The sequence below is a fragment of the Simochromis diagramma genome, unplaced genomic scaffold (genome assembly GCF_900408965.1).
Source record: "Simochromis diagramma unplaced genomic scaffold, fSimDia1.1 OVJJ01000344.1, whole genome shotgun sequence".
NCBI lineage: Eukaryota > Metazoa > Chordata > Actinopteri > Cichliformes > Cichlidae > Simochromis > Simochromis diagramma.
Window position 1 is genome coordinate 10251939 of NW_024387375.1, and position 18796 is coordinate 10270734.

At 39.7% G+C, this 18796-nt stretch overlaps 1 protein-coding gene across 2 annotated transcripts in view; it reads left to right on the forward strand.

The window, feature by feature from the left end:
• pdgfd (platelet derived growth factor d) overlaps nt 1–18796 on the forward strand; it is a 54503-nt gene that overhangs the window by 23793 nt on the left and 11914 nt on the right. The window contains exons 2-4 of one of the 2 annotated variants that reach the window (XM_040009096.1): nt 6049–6259; nt 9202–9379; nt 18124–18183. In XM_040009096.1, the coding sequence (XP_039865030.1) occupies nt 6049–6259; nt 9202–9379; nt 18124–18183 (449 nt within the window). The remainder of the gene's footprint in view (nt 1–6048; nt 6260–9201; nt 9380–18123; nt 18184–18796) is intronic. The other variant, XM_040009097.1, reaches the window with a different exon arrangement.

Genomic DNA, 18796 nt, shown 5'->3' on the forward strand with positions numbered 1-18796 from the left:
TGTGTGTTTGTGTGTGTGTGTGTGTGTATGTATATATATACATACACACACACACACACACACACACACACATATATATATATATGTGTGTGTGTGTGTGTGTGTGTGTGTGTGTGTGTGTGTGTGTATATATATATACACACACACATATATATGCCTTGAGCATTTAGCCAGATGGAAAAGGCTTTGGTTATTTCTCATGGGTGGAAATACTCTGAGCATGTAAGTGCAGCTCTCACATCCACAAACAATAAACACTCACATGTACACAAACACAGAAACAGCGACCCATATATACCCCAGTTCCTAACAGATATGCCCATATGAACCTATTGCATACACATAAACAACTAATGATAAAAACGAATACACAGACGCACACATTTACACATGCTCGCTGTGTTTATCAGCAGTTTTGCTGTTAATGGGCAGTACACTCTGTTACCAAACACAGATGAATAAACAACTCAGCAGATAACGCAGATGGGTCTGTCGTCAAAATATTTTGGGGGGTTTTTAAGCTAATATTTGAAAGATCATATTTTTTATTCATACTATGACAAGTATTTTTGTCACCGTATGAATAAAGTTGGCCAAAGTGCTGCATACAAACTACTACGCAACATACTGAATGGTTTATTGTTAGTGTTTCCGTTTCTATACTTTTTGAGGCACATCTATCTAAACTGATCATTGAGTGCTTTCATGGTGCTGTCGTTATAATATCCTTGCTCTGTTTGCGTACTCAGTCCAGAAATAGTCCAGGGCTAGCATTACTCAATTCTACACACAGCTTTATTCTTATCTTTTTATGTTTTTCTAGACACCAAGGTGAGATGCTTCACCAAATTGAAGTGATGCATATATTACCTTTTCCAGACTAGCTGTTTCTCTCTGCTGTCAATAAACTAATCAGCTGCTGGCTGTAGTTTTAACAGACAGTGTATCACTATGTCATCTTAACTCTCCGATAGAAAGCAAGTAAAGCACATTTCCCCCCCCAAAAAAGTATTTTGACCTGTCCATTAAATACTTAACTGTGATTTTTGAAACATGCGTAAATACTTAGTTAATAATCGTGAAGCACATCAAAAGTAAACACCTGCTTTTTTTTTTTTATTAAAAAGAGTAATGCCACCTTGAATGAAAACAGGTAGATTTTCACAGCTGAAAGTGAATCCATTACGTGTGTCCTGCTCTCTTGTATATGTGTGTGTTTGTGTGTGAAAGTTATGAGAATTCATTGTTAGGAGATGAAAGTCAGACAGGATATGTTAGACAGGGGATGGCAGATGTAAGAAATGGGGTCGCCTTGTTATAGGTAATGTCCTCTGGGACTGTGTCTCTGTGTGGGAATTCATCATACAGTATGTAAACTGTCACTCAAGAAAAACAGAGTTTGCTTCACACAGAACAGACACTTGAACTAAAAAATAGATTTACTTTTTAATATTTACTCTTTGCACACCTGTGACTTCACCAAAATCTGATTTTAATTAAGAGAGAAATATAAAAGTTTCATATCTTAGCTTCAACATCAGATCCCTCCGAGCAACTTCTCTAAAGAGCTATTTTTCCTTCTGTGATGCATCATGTTGCTGGTGATTAGAGTGTGATTGGCACTGGGATCAGAAATAGATTTCAGCACCATGGAGAACATTACACTCTGACACTGGAGGTGGGAGAGTTAAATTTAATTAGGGAAAAATTAACCACATACATCCTTCAAGACATGCATGCATCCAAATACACACATGTATAGTCTGAACCTTTTTCTTGTAACCTGCCACATCCATAAACACACACAGCCATGTATCCATGACTTCAGAGGACATTGCATTAACTTCCATTCATCTGATAGAAACGTACCCTAAGCTTATCAAAACGCTAATGCTTTACTACAAACCCTAATCTAAAGCCAACTTTATAAAGAGCTCTTCATCTCAAAAGGGAAGGATTTAAATTTAAGGTACTTGTTTTTTTGTCTCATAAGGAAGACACAGACCCATAAAGTAGCAGGTTGTAGGTCCTCGCAAAATGATTAACACACACAGAAACTGACTGCCAATTAAACTCTCAGACTCCTGATCTGACACTTAAATAACTGTGACAATGATGCTGCGTGACTGTGTGGTGAGTTTGTGAGTGTGGAGCAGACGACAATGTGCGTGCGTGTTTGTGTGCGTGAGCAAGATGGTGGGGGTTGGAGGGGGTGGCTAAATGTAGGATTTGAGTCAGACAGTGATATTATCAGCACAATATCATTTTCTGTGACTGCAGAATGTTGACTTCCTGTCAAATACATATGCCCAATTTCATTTCATATAAATTATATGACTAGTTTAGATTAAAGATCCTATAATCAATAAGTTATAATGTGACTGAGGCTTATGTCTTGCAAAAATAGAAATAACAACAGCAAGGAATAATAATAATTAATGGCAGATGGGGTGGAGTGGACTATCACGTAGCAAGATGTTACAACTCCATCGCAGGACTAACACAAAGATCCCTATATACATTCACATTCCTACAGCCATAATCACTAATTAAATTATTAATATTGATATTTTAAATAATAATAATAATAATAATAATAATAATAATAATAGAACCTACACTGAACAAAGCCACGTCACCGTGGAAACAGATTGAAGTTAATCTTATCAGAAAATGAAAATTTTAAATATAAGTACAAACCTGTGAAAACCTGAGCTAAATCTGTCCCTGTCCTAATATTTCCAGACTGCACTGCATATCCATCTGTGCCCGCTGATATGTCTGCTGGTTTCCGGATTCTGCTTAGTCCGTGTGAGCCATTTACCGAAAATCCTCAGCAGTCTGATAAATTGCACCAGTTAGTTTCTCCCACTGTTGATTCTGTGGACTGGATCTTTAATAGAAATTTCCTTTCTAATCACTGTATCATTTGCATTAATTTGCAACAGTGTCACTGACATCACTGCATGATTTATATTAAGGTCATGATGTGACTGCAGAACATCATCCAGAAGAGCTCACTGCTTTTCAAGCACATTTGCATATTTCCTCATTTTAGTGTCTGCCCTCTTCTTACACACAGATAGACTCATACCTGTGCGCATGGACAGGTGCATTAATGGATGGGTGCATTAATTGGGTTGTGGTTTTACAGCAATTATGTGCTGGATTATTTCATGGTCAGAAGCACTGACTTCTATCTCTTGATGTATTTCAGTAGATAGATGCTTCATGGTGTGATAAAAAGTGGCGCTAACGTGTATTTACGGTTATATGTATTGGACATTGTAAGCAATGCGCACGCTGTGCTTGCGACCACTTGCAGTCACATGAGATTTAATGCAAATTCTTTATGAAAAGAACTGAAACAGACATACTCTGTTCACCAGGGATATAGTTAGGTTAGAGTTCCTCACATATAAGCACTTCTTTTGACTGAGTGGACTTACACAGCCAGGCTTCTGATCAGCAGAGTGGAAGAATTTCATTACAAATAAAATTGTGCCCCAGCACACGCATGCAGTCACATTTACACACATGCTCCAGACTAGAAGTACATGCTGCATTAATGCCCGCTGCCCATGATACACACTGGAGTGCTGTGTTAACTGTTGGAGCCGGAATTAGCAGACTGTTGAAAAGAGCAGAATGACCGGTGACTGAGGCGGAACTGCGGCACTGTAGAGAAGAGAAACACAGAGAGGAGGTGAAAGGTAAAGACGGGGCTGAGCAAGAGGGGGAATTAAGAGAAGCTCAGAGTGAAGAGGAGGAGGAGGCCAAAGCTTCATCATCACCATCAACTCCCAGGGGTGCAGGCTGTGCCTTGATTATGCATTCAGTGCTCTAAAAAACACACACCACTCAGAAAATACAGCCCTGTCAGCCTACTTCAGCACACAGCCTGACCTTAGGGAGTGTGTGTGTAAGAGCTTTTTTTTTTCCCCTCTTGAATTTTCAGGAACTCGGGAATAGATTTAGATTCGTGAGGCCAATTAATGATTATTGTTATCAAATGTCAAAAATAGATTTATGATTGCATTGATTAGTTGGGGCAGCATTTTGAGTGGTTGTAATTTCAGGTTCACCACCAATGAGCAGCCGTTTTACTTAAAGCATAACTTTAGAACCTACCCATACAGCTTCTGTACATATAAAGTTGTTACCTATATATAAACATGAAGCAAGAATATTTCTTCCAGATACTTTAAGTATTTTTGTTACAATAGATTGATGTGTTCACACAGATAATACTCCTCACCTAGAAGGCGCCCAGGAGGCAGCTTAGTCAGATACCGAACCACCCCAACTGGTTCCTTTCGATGTGGAGGAGCAACATCTCTACTCTGAGCCTCTCCCGATTGTCCCGAACTCCTCGCCTTATCTCTAAGGGAGAGGCCAGCCACCCTTTGGAGAAAGCTAATTTTTGCTTGTGTCCACGATCTCATTCTTTCTGTCACTATCCAGAGATCGTGATCATAGGTGAGGGTAGGGATGTAGACCGACCGGGAAATTGAGCGCTTTGCTTTTACGCTCAGTTCTCTCTTCACCACGACAGACCGGTACAGCGTCCGCATCATGGCTGCCAGGGCACAGACCCTGACGGTTCGGTCCCCGGCTACCAAAACTAGCAATGACTCTTGGTTCCAAGAGAATTATTCTGAATGATTTTGGTGGGGGACCAGTTATTGTTGATATTCATGACCTTCAGGGAATGCATGTGAATATTTTTTGACCTTTTCTGCAGAATAATAATAGCAAGCCAAATTTAGTTAGTGACAAATGTTTACTTGAACTGAAATATTCAAATGTAATCGGTGTGAAAAGGTCAGACAATAATATTGTTATTTGATGGACACCAGTATATAAATACATGTTTGATAGAAACACAACCAAGTCTTTGCCCTATCTGAAAGATATCAGACTTTTTTCATACTAAAACCCACATGTTATATTATACACACTCATTGTACACTTGTTAGACATTTATTAAGTCCACAGTATTAAGTATTAAGTTCCACCTTACATGGAACTCAAAGCATTTGTAGAAATGGTTGAGACAACCTCCTGAAGTTCATCTTGTTGGAATAATATTTTCTTGGCACACTTTGGGCCCTTTAGTACTAACTGAGCACTGTTTAATTATCATGTCCTGACTATGTGCACCACTGTATGACCACAGTATACCATCTTCATTTGGCTGTTTTCAGCAGAATAATGCATCATGTCACAAAACTCAGATGATCTTTTACTGGTTTCTTGAACATGACGATGAGTTTGCTGCACTAAACGGCCTCCACTGTCAACTGATCAGTATTAGCGTAGCGCAGTATGAGCATATGTCATAATTAGGTTTCGTAGACATAAAATATCTTGACATCAAAATGATGCATTGCTTGTAAAAAGGGTTAATAGGATGCAAAAATGGTAAAGATGGTTCACTTTTGCCATCAGCAGGTGGTTTCTCAACAACATGATGATGTCACAATATTTGATGTAGATACGAACCTTCAGGGGCCAAGACGTACCCGTGTGCTAAGTGTACCCACTGAAGTGTGGTCTCTTTATCATGTATGAGAAAATCGCGGGCAGACAGACATTTGATGTATTATAGTTGGCTAGTCTTTGGGTAATAGTATATATGTGGGCTGATTAGTAGATACAACTGCAGTATGGAGGCGCCTGTTTAAAGATTTCAGATACAAAGAGTGGGGAGAAGTTTCGAACTGTGAAATGGCCTGCTGGGTAACTACCGCAGTCTCACTTAGAAAACAAAGATAAAGATAAACCCAAACAAATCTACGTGATCCATTTCAATATGTGTGCTCGGCACGCTCTTATTTAAATTAGTCTTTCGTTCTTTGCTGAGGATTGTTTCTGTATGAGCTGTTGTTTATATGTTTTGTGCTCCTCTTTTGCATGTCTTTGTGGGTGCCGACGTCTAAAAAAGTTTTTCTCTTGGGTGTGAAATTGCATCTGTGAACAATCTGCTTTGCTTCTTCTTCTATTATTAAATTGACTAACTAACTGATTAGCTGTAACCACTAACAGACAGCAATCGCCTCACCACAGACTTGTACCGCAAGGAGGAAAACATCACAGTAACGCCACAGGGTGGAGTCATCCACAGCCCACGCTACCCCAACGCTTACCCTCGCAACCTGCTGTTGTCATGGAAACTGCTGTCACCACCAGGGAGCCACATACACCTGGAGTTTGACGGACACTTTGGACTGGAGGAGGCTGAGAATGGAATGTGCAGGTAAAACTTGACACAATACAGCACGCGATCTAGAGAAGTAAGGAGGGCGACGTGAAACCCATTCAGGAAAAAAAAGACAAGAGTAGTAGAAAAAGTAGAATACCGGAAACAAGGATTAAGGCAGTGAACAAAAAGAAGAGAGAACACTGATCATTTCTGAGCAGCTGTAAAGGAGAAACATCAGATGAAGGAAGAGTGATTTAGAAACCCGAGCAGGAGATAGACTGATGGAGAAGTGTGACAGGGAGGACAGGAAAGTGTATTGTGTAAAAGCCTCGAGTCTGAACAATAGCAACGGTAAAATATGTGTGAATTATTTGGTACTGTAGTCACATGGCCCCACAATAAATTGGAATTTAAATGAACTGAGAGAAAATAATATTAAAAGGTATAAGGTGCTGGAATCACTGTAGGAGAGATGGATAGCTGAAGTTTGCTTTCTTGGCAAGAACTATAAGAAGTTTGTCCTTGAGGGCTGCAGGGAGAAAATAGACTTTTTAATCCCCATATGCAACTCAGCCGTCTTTGTAAGCACTTTCCTGAAAAGACAAGGGGGAGCAGCAGGGGGGGGGGGGGTTGAGAGGAGGAGGAGACAATTGAAAAGGTAGTAAGAAGGAGAGAGAGCTTTGCCCAGTCTTTCAAATCTTGTTTGTCACATTGATTATGTGTGTGTATCTTTGTGGGCTTATTATCATGCAGTTTATGGTGATGGTCTGCTTGGCCGAGAACTCATCATAAACTTCTATCATAACAAGTCTGATTACTCAAAGTGCCTCATAACCCTAAAAGTTACCTGAACCATTACAGAGATGGAAGTGTCCATAAAGAAAAATTAGGCTTTATTCCAAAGTTGGTGTTATTTGTCATGCTCTGCATTCAGTCTAGCCATCTATCTACCAGCTGTTTGTGAGATTGGCACAAAATTGGAACAGAATTTCATGGTTGGCGTCAGTGACTCGTTTAAAATTGCTTCATCAGCCTTTATGTCATGAAAATATTCAAAGTCTAGCTTTGCCCGTGAGGCTAGTTATAGCCATGGTGATGTCATATAGACAGTCATATATCAGGATATGATAAATAAAAAAAACATCTAGTCATTTGAAGGAGTTAAAAATGTATTTAACATAAACTAAGCCAAAATGTAGAAGCAGTGAGTGAAAAACGGCAGCTTGTAGGTCCGGAGCATCTAGGTGTGTGTTAACGAAAAGTCAAGGAGGAAAGACACCAGCAGTGACCTTACAGGAGCAAGTACTGCTGCCTTTCAGTCTAGGAAGGTTTATATGGTCATTTCCAAACAGCTTATAGTCAATCATTCTACAGTGAGAAAGATTATTCCCAAGTGGAAAACATTCGAGATAGTTGCCAGCCGTTCCAGGAGTGAATGTCCCATCAAATTCACGCCAAGGTCAGACTTTTAAATCTTCAGACAAACTACAGCGAAAACCAAACAGCTATATCTCAGACTCTGCAGACACATGACAGTAAAAGACTGCCAACTATGACTTGTTTGAAAGGTTTGTCAGGAGAAAGCCTCTTCTCTCTAAACAGGGTTAGCACTTGAACAACCACAAGACTTACCAAACAATGTCCTTTTGACTGATGAACCAAATTGGAGATGACCATCACTACAACTACTGCAGCCCTAGGATCTGGCCAACTCGCAATCACGGAGTCAATCACGAGCTCTATATACCGAAATGTGAGGCCATCTGTCTGACAGCTAAAGCTTGTCCACAATTGGGTAATACAGCAGGGCAATGGTCCCAATGGACCAAACTCCAGACCTTAACCCGACTGAAGACTGTGGTAGAACTTTAAAGGAGCTGTGCATAAACAAATGCCCACAAATCTTAATGAACTGAAGCAAGAGTGAGCCAGGGTTCCTGGCTATAACGACTGAATCAGGAGGTGTTTTGTTTTCACACATTGCTTCAGCATTTTGGTTTCGTTTTTATAAAATAAATAATGACATGATGTGATATGTCAAGTTTTTTGTTAGTCTCAGGTTGTATTTATCTAATTCTAAGTCCTGGTAAGGAGTTGATCATTTTTAATGTCCTTATATGCAAAACCTTAGAAGTGACAGAATTGTTATTGTGGCCACGCGTGCTGTGCTAGCAAAAATGGAGCATCAATTCTGCCACAAATCACTGAACTTTTAGCATTGCAGCGAATAATTAGCTTTGTTTTTTAATCTTTGGGCATATTTATTTTGGCTATTGTCATGCCATAGCATGTTATTTAAAATGAACAGAATCAGAATCATCTTTATTTGTCCATCTTTATAAAAAACAAGTTACAGAAATTCTGATGTAACAGTATAAAAGATGGACGTAGCTACCGTAACCCAGTCCCAGTTCGAAGCCTTGAGATGAGCGTTTCTGTCATCGTCATCTTGGTTAGAAAAACCTAGATGTGACGAGGAATAACACGTTTGACTATAAAACTGCACGTTCTTGTGATTGATCGTAAGTCAATCTTTAGTTTCATACCACTAAATAATCCTAATTTCAAAAACATAATACAGTCAAGATTTACAAAATAGACTTATTTATTTATTCAGTATGACTCAAAACGAGTGACTGAGCTGATAAACTCAGCAGGAAAGTGTTGACAGAGGCCAAGAGTTAACTGAAATTTTGACAGTAGTAATCCTCGTCCCTGCAGGAGAAAATACAAGAATATTATATGAAGATAAATTGGTTTATAAACTGTGATGGCTGTTTACTGTTTTCCAGCTCTCTGGCTGCTTAATCATGACCTTAGCAAGAATGCTTTTTTTGTTTCCAGAAATAATGTGCAAAAAAGCACCAAAAATCTAACTACTTGTGCTTAACTTGAACATAGTTTTTTTGTGTGTGTGTACAGTTTTAATCCTCAGCCAGTCTCTCTTATTTCCTACGTATTAACATACCTCTATGTTGTTCTCACTCACACTGCAGGTATGACTTTGTTGAAGTGGAGGACCAATCGGAGAGCAGCACTATAATTTGGGGTCGGTGGTGCGGGCAGAAGGCACCACCCAGTCTAAACTCGAAAACCAACAAGCTCAAAGTCACCTTCAAGTCTGATGATTACTTTGTTGCAAGGCCAGGATTTAAAATCTACTACTCACCACTGGTAAGGGGCACACACACACACACACACACACACACACGGCTGATGACGAATTATTGGCTGTTATTTGAAACACAACATAAAGTCCTTCATTCAAGTGTGTTTTTGTTTTTAAATCCGATCAGTGTCAGACTCAGTACCACAGCAGTGCCCTAGGTAAAATGCCTCTTTGACCATTTTACTTGTGGCGGCAATAAAGAAAAGGCATGAGATGGAGATAAATAGATAGGAGAGGCAGGAGCAACAGAAAAAACACAGGATCTTGTAACGCTGTCAGTAGACTGCCAACATGTGTAAGCCAACCGTGCTTTTCTCACATGTCCATTCAACAAAAGAGGAGAGATGAAGGGATAGGTGAAGGAGGGCAGGACGGTTGGGGGGAAAAGATGAGAACATGTTCTCTCAAAGGCTGTCAAACAAATTGATAAGGAGATTAGCTTTGTCATTCTGTCGGCAAGAGGAAAGAAGAAAGTGAGGGAATCCGATATGAAATGTTCACCCACCCTATTATCAGAGGGGAAAGGGGAAGAGAAAGATCAGTGGAGAGACGCACAGACATTTAAAGATGTTCCCAGACTTCCTCATTTATGACAGAGAGAGGAAGAGACACAGCATCACAGACAGGGTTGAACTGGTGGCACTGCTTATTATCCGAGAAAAAAGAGAGAGAAAAAAGTGGTGCGAGCACAGAAGGAATAAAGGTCTTAGCGGGCAGAGAGAGGAGAAGATAGATATCGTATTTATTGAAGATCCTTCCCTTTCCTAGTGCCATTTTCATATTACTTTTATTTACTCTTGCTGTTATTACAGTTTGTACTCTCCATAAACTGTATAGGGTGTTTAGGTTAAATTAGCCCTTAACTACCTCGACTGCAAACACTACACAGCAATGTCATTCAACCTAATGTAATGACAATGAAGTAAAAGCACTTCATAATAGAGCACTTGCCTAAATGTATCTACTTACTTCCTACCACTGGCGTAAACCACAAACTGCTCTCTTATCTCTCCCTCTCAGACTCTCATTGCATTTCGCTGCCATCCCTCCCTCCTCAGTCTTTGTTATTTCTCCTCTGGTCAAATAATCACCCCTCTGTACGTTTAAAGCAGAATCCAGCTCCAGAGGCTTATCTCATTTAATCAGTTTTACCCATTTTTCAAAGCGCTCCCATGTTTGAGTGTGTGTTTGTCTCTTTCCGTCTTTCACACATACACACACACACACATGCGCACATAAACACAGTTTCCCTCCAGCTAGACTGGAGCTTTGTGTGTGGCTTAATTTAGCAGGTCTAATTTGTTCTCTCCAGACCTGTCGAACAGATAAGAAGGAGGAGGAGAAGAGGCAGAGGGAGGAAAGGAGGAAGTGAGAGGCAGGGAGAGGCAGGCAGAGAACGAGGAGAAGCAGCAGTGGAAGGAGAGAACAGGTGTCTGAGATGGTATCGGCATGTCAGCTAATGACTAAAACAACCTGAACTGAGAGAGACAAAGAGAGAGAGAGAGACTCTTGTGAAGAAGTAAGTTATATGAAGTGGACTAAGGTGGATTAGATAAAAGAAAAACATTAGGGAAAGTGAAACAGTCGGTATAATTGGGGGAAGGTAAAGCAGAGTCACACAAGGAAGCAAACAAAGAAAAAAAGTTAAATTCTTGCTGTGTTGACACCTAAAACACTTTATATCCAAACCTACTTTAATCTCAGTTTGTTTGATAAAAAGCCTTCCTTGGTCCTAATGTCTTAGATACGAAGACCCAACTTTGGGCAAGCTGCATGCAAGCAGAGCAGCAGACTCAGTCCTCCATAAGTGTGACTACTTTGGAGGAGTTGTGGAAGGATAACGAACCATAGCTTTAGCTTTAGCATAAATTTAGCTGAATATTTGGTGTTGATCCATTGCCACATCTTAGGTTTACAGATCTATCGAAGTAGATTGCTGCAAACTCACTTGCAATTCTGCTTGTGTGTACGTCACAATATGAACCCAAGAAAAATGTGTTCTTTAAAGCAAAATGAAAATTCTTAAACAGTGACATGTGGGGAAAATGGCACATCGCTGCTCATAATGAGCCTATATGGCTGCTCATTAATTAGTTAGGCTTCATGTTCTCCTTCTTTAAACTAGCTTTCTGGTGCTTATTTGAACCATCAGTATGTCAAATGCTGATCTAAATGAGGTAGTGCTGCACAAAATAGCACAAGTCAAACAAAAAGTTGGATATCTTGCTAATGTTTGTCCAAGGGGGGTATTTATGTGGCTAGATATAAACAGAAGTACATGGAAATGTATTTCTACTCTATTCTTAAAATTGAAACAGCAATTGTAAGTGCAGTTCCATCATTTGGGTCAAATTTCAGTTGGTATGCGAATGTGTGAGTATGTGTGTCTTTATTTCACATCTGCTAAACCACCCAAACGAGAGACAGACAAATAAAACCCTGTAGGCATCACTGCAGTCAGAGGTCTAACTTGTTATTCATGTCAGTCACTGTTTCCTCCTAAAACATTGTTTTAAACTGGTGTTACTCACCACCTGCACTGCAGAATTACATGAAGCAAAGGGTGCATTTCATTGCACAAGAGAATCTTTTTATAAAGGCCCGAAAAATGTCTTTGAGCATCTAAATATGCCATCTATTTACTGTGAAGGGAAGCTTTTCTTTGTTTATGTTTGTAAGAATATTATTGATTTTCTTTTTTTTTTTTCATTGTTTTTCATAGTGTTCCTAGTAAGTGCTGGTACGTCAAGCACAGAGAGTATCAGTTGCAAAACTTTGTGTCTTTTCTTTTCAGCCATGCTTGGGATCATTGTCCTGGTACATAACCCAATTGAGACCGAGCTTTAGATTTCAGACGGCCTCACATCTGACTCTAGAGTAATTTGGTATACAGAGGGGTTTAGAGTCAACTCAGTGGCTGCATGGTGCCTGGGTCATGTGGCTGCAAACCCAGTTGAAGTCATCACCCCTCCACCACTTTGTTGACAGTTGTTATGAGGTGTTTGTGCAGCTAATATGCTGGGTTTGGTTTTCACCAAACGTAGTGCTGGGCGTTATGGCCTAAGAGCTCTATTTTGGTTTTCTCTTATGCTAACAGAGTCTCAGATGCAACTCTTTATTTTTTGGGAGTTTCTCTGAACATTGGATGGTCCAACCTTGGGCTAAATTTGCTTGTAGCACACATCTAAATGCTTCAGACCACCAAGTTGCTAAAACGTCTGCTTTTATCGAGGTGCTCACACTTGCTGATAATCAGTTAATCAAGTGCATTTGATTATCAGCACCTGGCTGCTACTTACCCTTTTAAATCCTACAGAAACAGTAAGGAGCCACTGCATAGAGTCATATGACAGGACATATGTTTTGCATACTGACTAAACTCCTGTAATCCATTAAGTATGAGCCTGAATTATTCCTAGATCAGGAGTGACACCAGAGGGTCCAATCTGGCCCACTGAATGTTTTTGCCAAGTAGAAAAATTGCAGTAAAAGTGAGTGGGTTTTTTGAACTGCAAATTTCATTTGAGTCAGAGGTGTGAGTCATCATTGCTGACAAAGGCATTACCTGTGGGTTGCCATGCCACACAGAAGCCAGGTGGTAAAGCCAAAGAGCTTTGCCCATGTTAATTTGCTTTGCAACAATATCTTTTCTGGTAAACAAAATACTGAATGTGGAAAATCTGAGACGTGTTGTTGGAATTGCACTTATTTCCTTTGAGGCTTCTCGGACAACACATCACCTGTTTGTTATGTATAATCTTTCGTGAAGAGTTTTAATCACTTCAGATCTAAACAGGCCGTGTGGGGTCCATGGACTAAAATTTCCTGCCACTGATCCACAAACCAAACCTCCATTGACACAGCCTCAGAAATAACTGCTATAGTTTCTGGTTGAATATGTGTTACAAAAAAAAAGAGAAATAAATAAATACAAATTAAACAAGGAACTGTAACAGTAAGTCTTGTCAGTTCTCTAAGCTGAACATTAGCTCACGACTCAAACATAGATGAGACAGCATAAAATGTGGTCAGTGTGATTTAACTTCTAACTTAAATGTCCTCTGGCTGTGAGGGAGATAGCTGCTCATGCAGGGTAAAAGTCGACAGAAAAATGCTCTCTCCCTCCTCACCATCTACTGCTCACTTAATCCTCAGCTGCTCCACTGTCCAACTGTACAAAATGGAGGTTGAAAAGGGCAGCTCCCTGATGTCCCTGCCCTGGGCTGCTACTGTAAATAAGACTGCATCCTCTCAACATTAGAAAATGTGGTAGAGTGCCTTGAAATATTAACGTTGCTTCCATGATTAGCATTACTTTGTTGTTGGAAAATGAGATTCTCCTCTCTGTGTGTCCTGTAGAATTGAAACTTTTCTCTTGACTTTTACTTCCTCTTCTCTGCTTTATTCACGTGATATTTACAAAGAATCTTATTTAGATCTGCTAACATATATTGTTCAGGGCACATTGCAGAACTTTAATCAGTTAATCTGAAGATAATGACCTGGCCTGCTTTTATGTTAATCACTTAGGCTTGTCTAATGTTATAAAAAAATACGGTGCTGAAAAATAAAGCAGGATTTTCTGATAAAGCGTGACTTAAACATTTGTGAAGCATCCATCTTTTCATCCATTTTTGATCTACTAATCCAATTCACAGTCACTGAGGGTTTGGGACCTATTCCAGCTGTCACTGGGCAAGAGGTGGTGTACACTCTGGACTGAATTGTAGCAACAATTCAAAATCTGTTTTAGTGAATAAGTTCTTCCCACCATATGAACATAGCAGCAATCTGCTCTTAATGCTCCCATTTCCAGAAAAAGGGTGTTTAATCCAATATGAGAACTTTAGAGAATGAAATATCCTCTGGACCTGATGAGTTTGGTAGTGAATTTGGATTATTTAATCATTCATTACTGCAGATGCATCATTTTGTTGCTACAGTTCACAAATTAATGATATCTTTTCAGTATCATCCAGGCATTCCCTCCTACCCTCGTGAGACCGAACCTATTCATTATGTCCTCTGCAGTGGACAAAAAAAAGAAAGTTACACTGAAAGATGTCTGTGTAGGTTCTCAGTCATCCAGATCATGGTGAACTTCTTCTTCAAGAAGTCCAGTCCTTCTCTTTTCAAACTCCTTAGATTAAACTGAAAGACACTGTTTCCTCTCAGGAAAAGAGACAGGTTGATGATTTAGTGCTCTCTTTGGATGCTGAGAAAGCTGTTGACCAAGGTGAATGGTCTTTTTAATTCACTGCTTTAACAAATTTGGTTTTGAGGACAATTATACAGGGAGTGCAGAATTATTAGGCAAATGAGTATTTTATCCACATCATCCTCTTCATGCATGTTGTCTTACTCCAAGCTGTATAGGCTCCAAAGCCTACTACCAATTAAGCATATTAGGTGATGTGCATCTCTGTAATGAGAAGGGGTGTGGTCTAATGACATCAACACCCTATATCAGGTGTGCATAATTATTAGGCAACGTCCTTTCCTTTGGCAAAATGGGTCAAAAGAAGGACTTGACAGGCTCAGAAAGTCAAAAATAGTGAGATATCTTGCAGAGGGATGCAGCAGTCTCAAAATTGCAAAGCTTCTGAAGCGTGATCATCGAACAATCAAGCGTTTCATTCAAAATAGTCAACAGGGTCGCAAGAAGCGTGTGGAAAAACCAAGGCGCAAAATAACTGCCCATGAACTGAGAAAAGTCAAGCGTGCAGCTGCCAAGATGCCACTTGCCATCAGTTTGGCCATATTTCAGAGCTGCAACATCACTGGAGTGCCCAAAAGCACTAAGTGTGCAATACTCAGAGACATGGCCAAAGTAAGAAAGGCTGAAAGACGACCACCACTGAACAAGACACACAAGCTGAAACGTCAAGACTGGGCCAAGAAATATCTCAAGACTGGTTTTTCTAAGGTTTTATGGACTGATGAAATGAGAGTGAGTCTTGATGGGCCAGATGGATGGGCCCGTGGCTGGATTGGTAAAGGGCAGAGAGCTCCAGTCCGACTCAGACGCCAGCAAGGTGGAGGTGGAGTACTGGTTTGGGCTGGTATCATCAAAGATGAGCTTGTGGGGCCTTTTCGGGTTGAGGATGGAGTCAAGCTCAACTCCCAGTCCTACTGCCAGTTTCTGGAAGACACCTTCTTCAAGCAGTGGTACAGGAAGAAGTCTGCATCCTTCAAGAAAAACATGATTTTCATGCAGGACAATGCTCCATCACACGCGTCCAAGTACTCCACAGCGTGGCTGGCAAGAAAGGGTATAAAAGAAGAAAAACTAATGACATGGCCATCCTTGTTCACCTGATCTGAACCCCATTGAGAACCTGTGGTCCATCATCAAATGTGAGATTTACAAAGAGGGAAAACAGTACACCTCTCTGAACAGTGTCTGGGAGGCTGTGGTTGCTGCTGCACGCAATGTTGATGGTGAACAGATCAAAACACTGACAGAATCCATGGATGGCAGGCTTTTGAGTGTCCTTGCAAAGAAAGGTGGCTATATTGGTCGCTGATTTGTTTTTGTTTTGTTTTTGAATGTCAGAAATGTATATTTGTGAATGTGGAGATGTTATATTGGTTTCACTGGTGAAAATAACTAATTTAAATGGGTATATATTTGTTTTTTGTTAAGTTGCCTAATAATTATGCACAGTAATAGTCACCTGCACACACAGATATCCACCTAAAATAGCTCAAACTAAAAACAAACTAAAAACTACTTCCAAAAACATTCAGCTTTGATATTAATGAGTTTTTTGGGTTCATTGAGAACATGGTTGTTGTTCAATAATAAAATTATTCCTCAAAAATACAACTTGCCTAATAATTCTGCACTCCCTGTAGTGGATGGCTTAAGATCCTGTATGAGGCCACTATTCTTGTTAATGGTCTTAGATCAGATAGCTTCCCAGTGCATCAAATGTACTGAGACTCATACTGGTGAAAGGGCTAGACAATAAAAGAAAATACCAAATAGATAAATAAATAATGAAACATTAATAATGAAGCAAGCATTCTGCATTAATATGACATTGACCTCGAGTTGAGTTGAAAAAATTCTGTTTTTCATCTTTTTACTTTTTACTAGTACTGAAAATTTGTTTCCATTGCACGAGAACACATTTTTAAAAAGAATTATCTCTGTCCATGCCCTGTGATGAGTCAAGTCTCTTTATTCAATCCTATTAAGGTTGACATGAAGCTTTTGATCTTAAAAGGAAACGGGACTAGGCGTCTATAAACATGCATTTACTCAAGCACACAGGCGTGTTTTTATCACTGCAGAGGACATTGCATCAACGTACACTCATTTCCTGTTGTCTGTTAACCAGGCGTTAGGTAACCAAACATGACATAAACCTTACCTTACCCTAACCTTACCATGAGAATTTCATAGTATGAGTCCTCATAACATGAGTAATATGAGTGCAAACACACACATGCTCTTACACGAAACCTTCTGACCTCATTCACAGCTGGTTTGGGTGTGCAGTTATTTGTATGAGTACATTTATCCAAAGGCCACATGGAAGAATCTGTTAAACAAAAAACCTTTGCACACCGACTATCTTTGATGTCAACTCTATTACTAGCACACACTAAGACAAAGCGAGGGCGCTGTGTGTTTGAAGTCCAGTCGAGACAGATTTACTGTTCCACATTGACTGGGGATGGTATTTAAGACTCTTCAAGGAGAGGGATTCGATAGCTAGAGAGATTTTATGTGTGTGTAAAAAGTGTGATCTCTCAGACATTGTGTGTGTGTTTGTCTGTGTGAAAACAAAAGGGCAAAAAAGACAAGGAATGTGTGAATGAGTGCCAAATAATTCAGTCAGATGAGCGTTTCGCGTCAAAAAATGCTTTGACCAGAGTCTGATTACGTTCCCAGACAGATGCACATACAAAGGCATGCTGTGACCGGCTTCATTGAAAATTCTTTCAGGATTTCACTGACACACTGACAGTTTACCATCTGGACAGGCAGATACCTGAATGTCTTGGAAAACATGCGAACGCTCCACCCCGTATCCTGCAAGTTGACTTCAAGGGCAGCGACTTGAAAAGTAAAAATGTGAGAGCATTGAATTGATAGATGGAAGCATTTACCTTTAGCAAGCAGAGTTTCCATTCTCACTCATCTTCACAGTCCTCTCCTAACCTTTACCTAGGATTTTATTTGCCTGACTTCAAATCCAATCATCACTTACAATAACTGTAGTTTCGCTGATATGTGAAGAAAAACACAGTTTGAGAAGATGTGGAAATATGTGCAGTATGACTGTGATGTCTGAGAGATTTAAGAGAAAAGGTCACTTAGGTGGCATTATCACTACACTGAAATACATACCAATAGTGGTTATAGGTCAGTCATTCACCTCATGGAGCAGATACACTTAGGTTTCTTCACATAGCAAACCATGCATTAGAGGCGTATGCTGCAAAAGGTCACAGGGGATGATGCTGTGACTGGGTGGGCTTAGAAAATGTTACCAAATGTTACAGACTTTGCCAATAAAGAAAATGTTTAATGTCCTCTTAAGCAGCATTTAAAGGTAATTCATCTCATCCCCACAATCTTAACCTCAACTTACTCAGTTGTATCCACATTTCTGCATTGTCAGTCACCTTTGATGTGTCACGTGTCATATCCATGTAGCCTCTGTGTGCAGACTTTTTAGGAGCTTATTCAGCCATAAGCAATAACACCAGTTATTTCCATTTTCTTTTTCTGCAGTATGAGTCTCCTTTGCCTGCATCGAACACCAACTGGGAGGCTGTCACCGTGCCCATGTCGGTAAGCCATTCTCACGCAAACTTTATTCATGAGTTATGAGTATAAAAGCCTGCCTTCCAACATTTCCAACCCGTGCATAAATGCATTTGTAAGCACACCAGGAACAATGACTTGTAATTGTAACATATGGACCATTTGCATAGGCCAACACTCACCCACACAGAATACATTATTGCATGCATGTACTGTATTTAATATGCATGAACCTTACAGTGTCAAATGACTTGCTTCCTTAAACTAATGTTTAAAGTACGTTCCGGAAATCAGTGTAATTTCTGTAAGAGTATGTTCTTTGACTTATCTGATCATAATAATTAATAATAAGTGGGCTTCTGGCTGTGAGGAAATTTTAATACATATGGGTTGGTAATATAAGTATGTGGGTGCACGTTTTACACTGGTACATATACTCTTATACTCTTACAAGGATTAGATAATCCAAAAAGAAAAGCTAATACAAATGGTAACAGATGACAATGTCTTTATTTAAACAACAATGCAAAGGGGCTTTAAACATTTTATTTCAATATTCAGTTGAGCTCTTGTGAACATTTATTTTATATGAGCTTGTTTCACATTTTGATAGGAAGATTTACTGATACTGAAATTATCA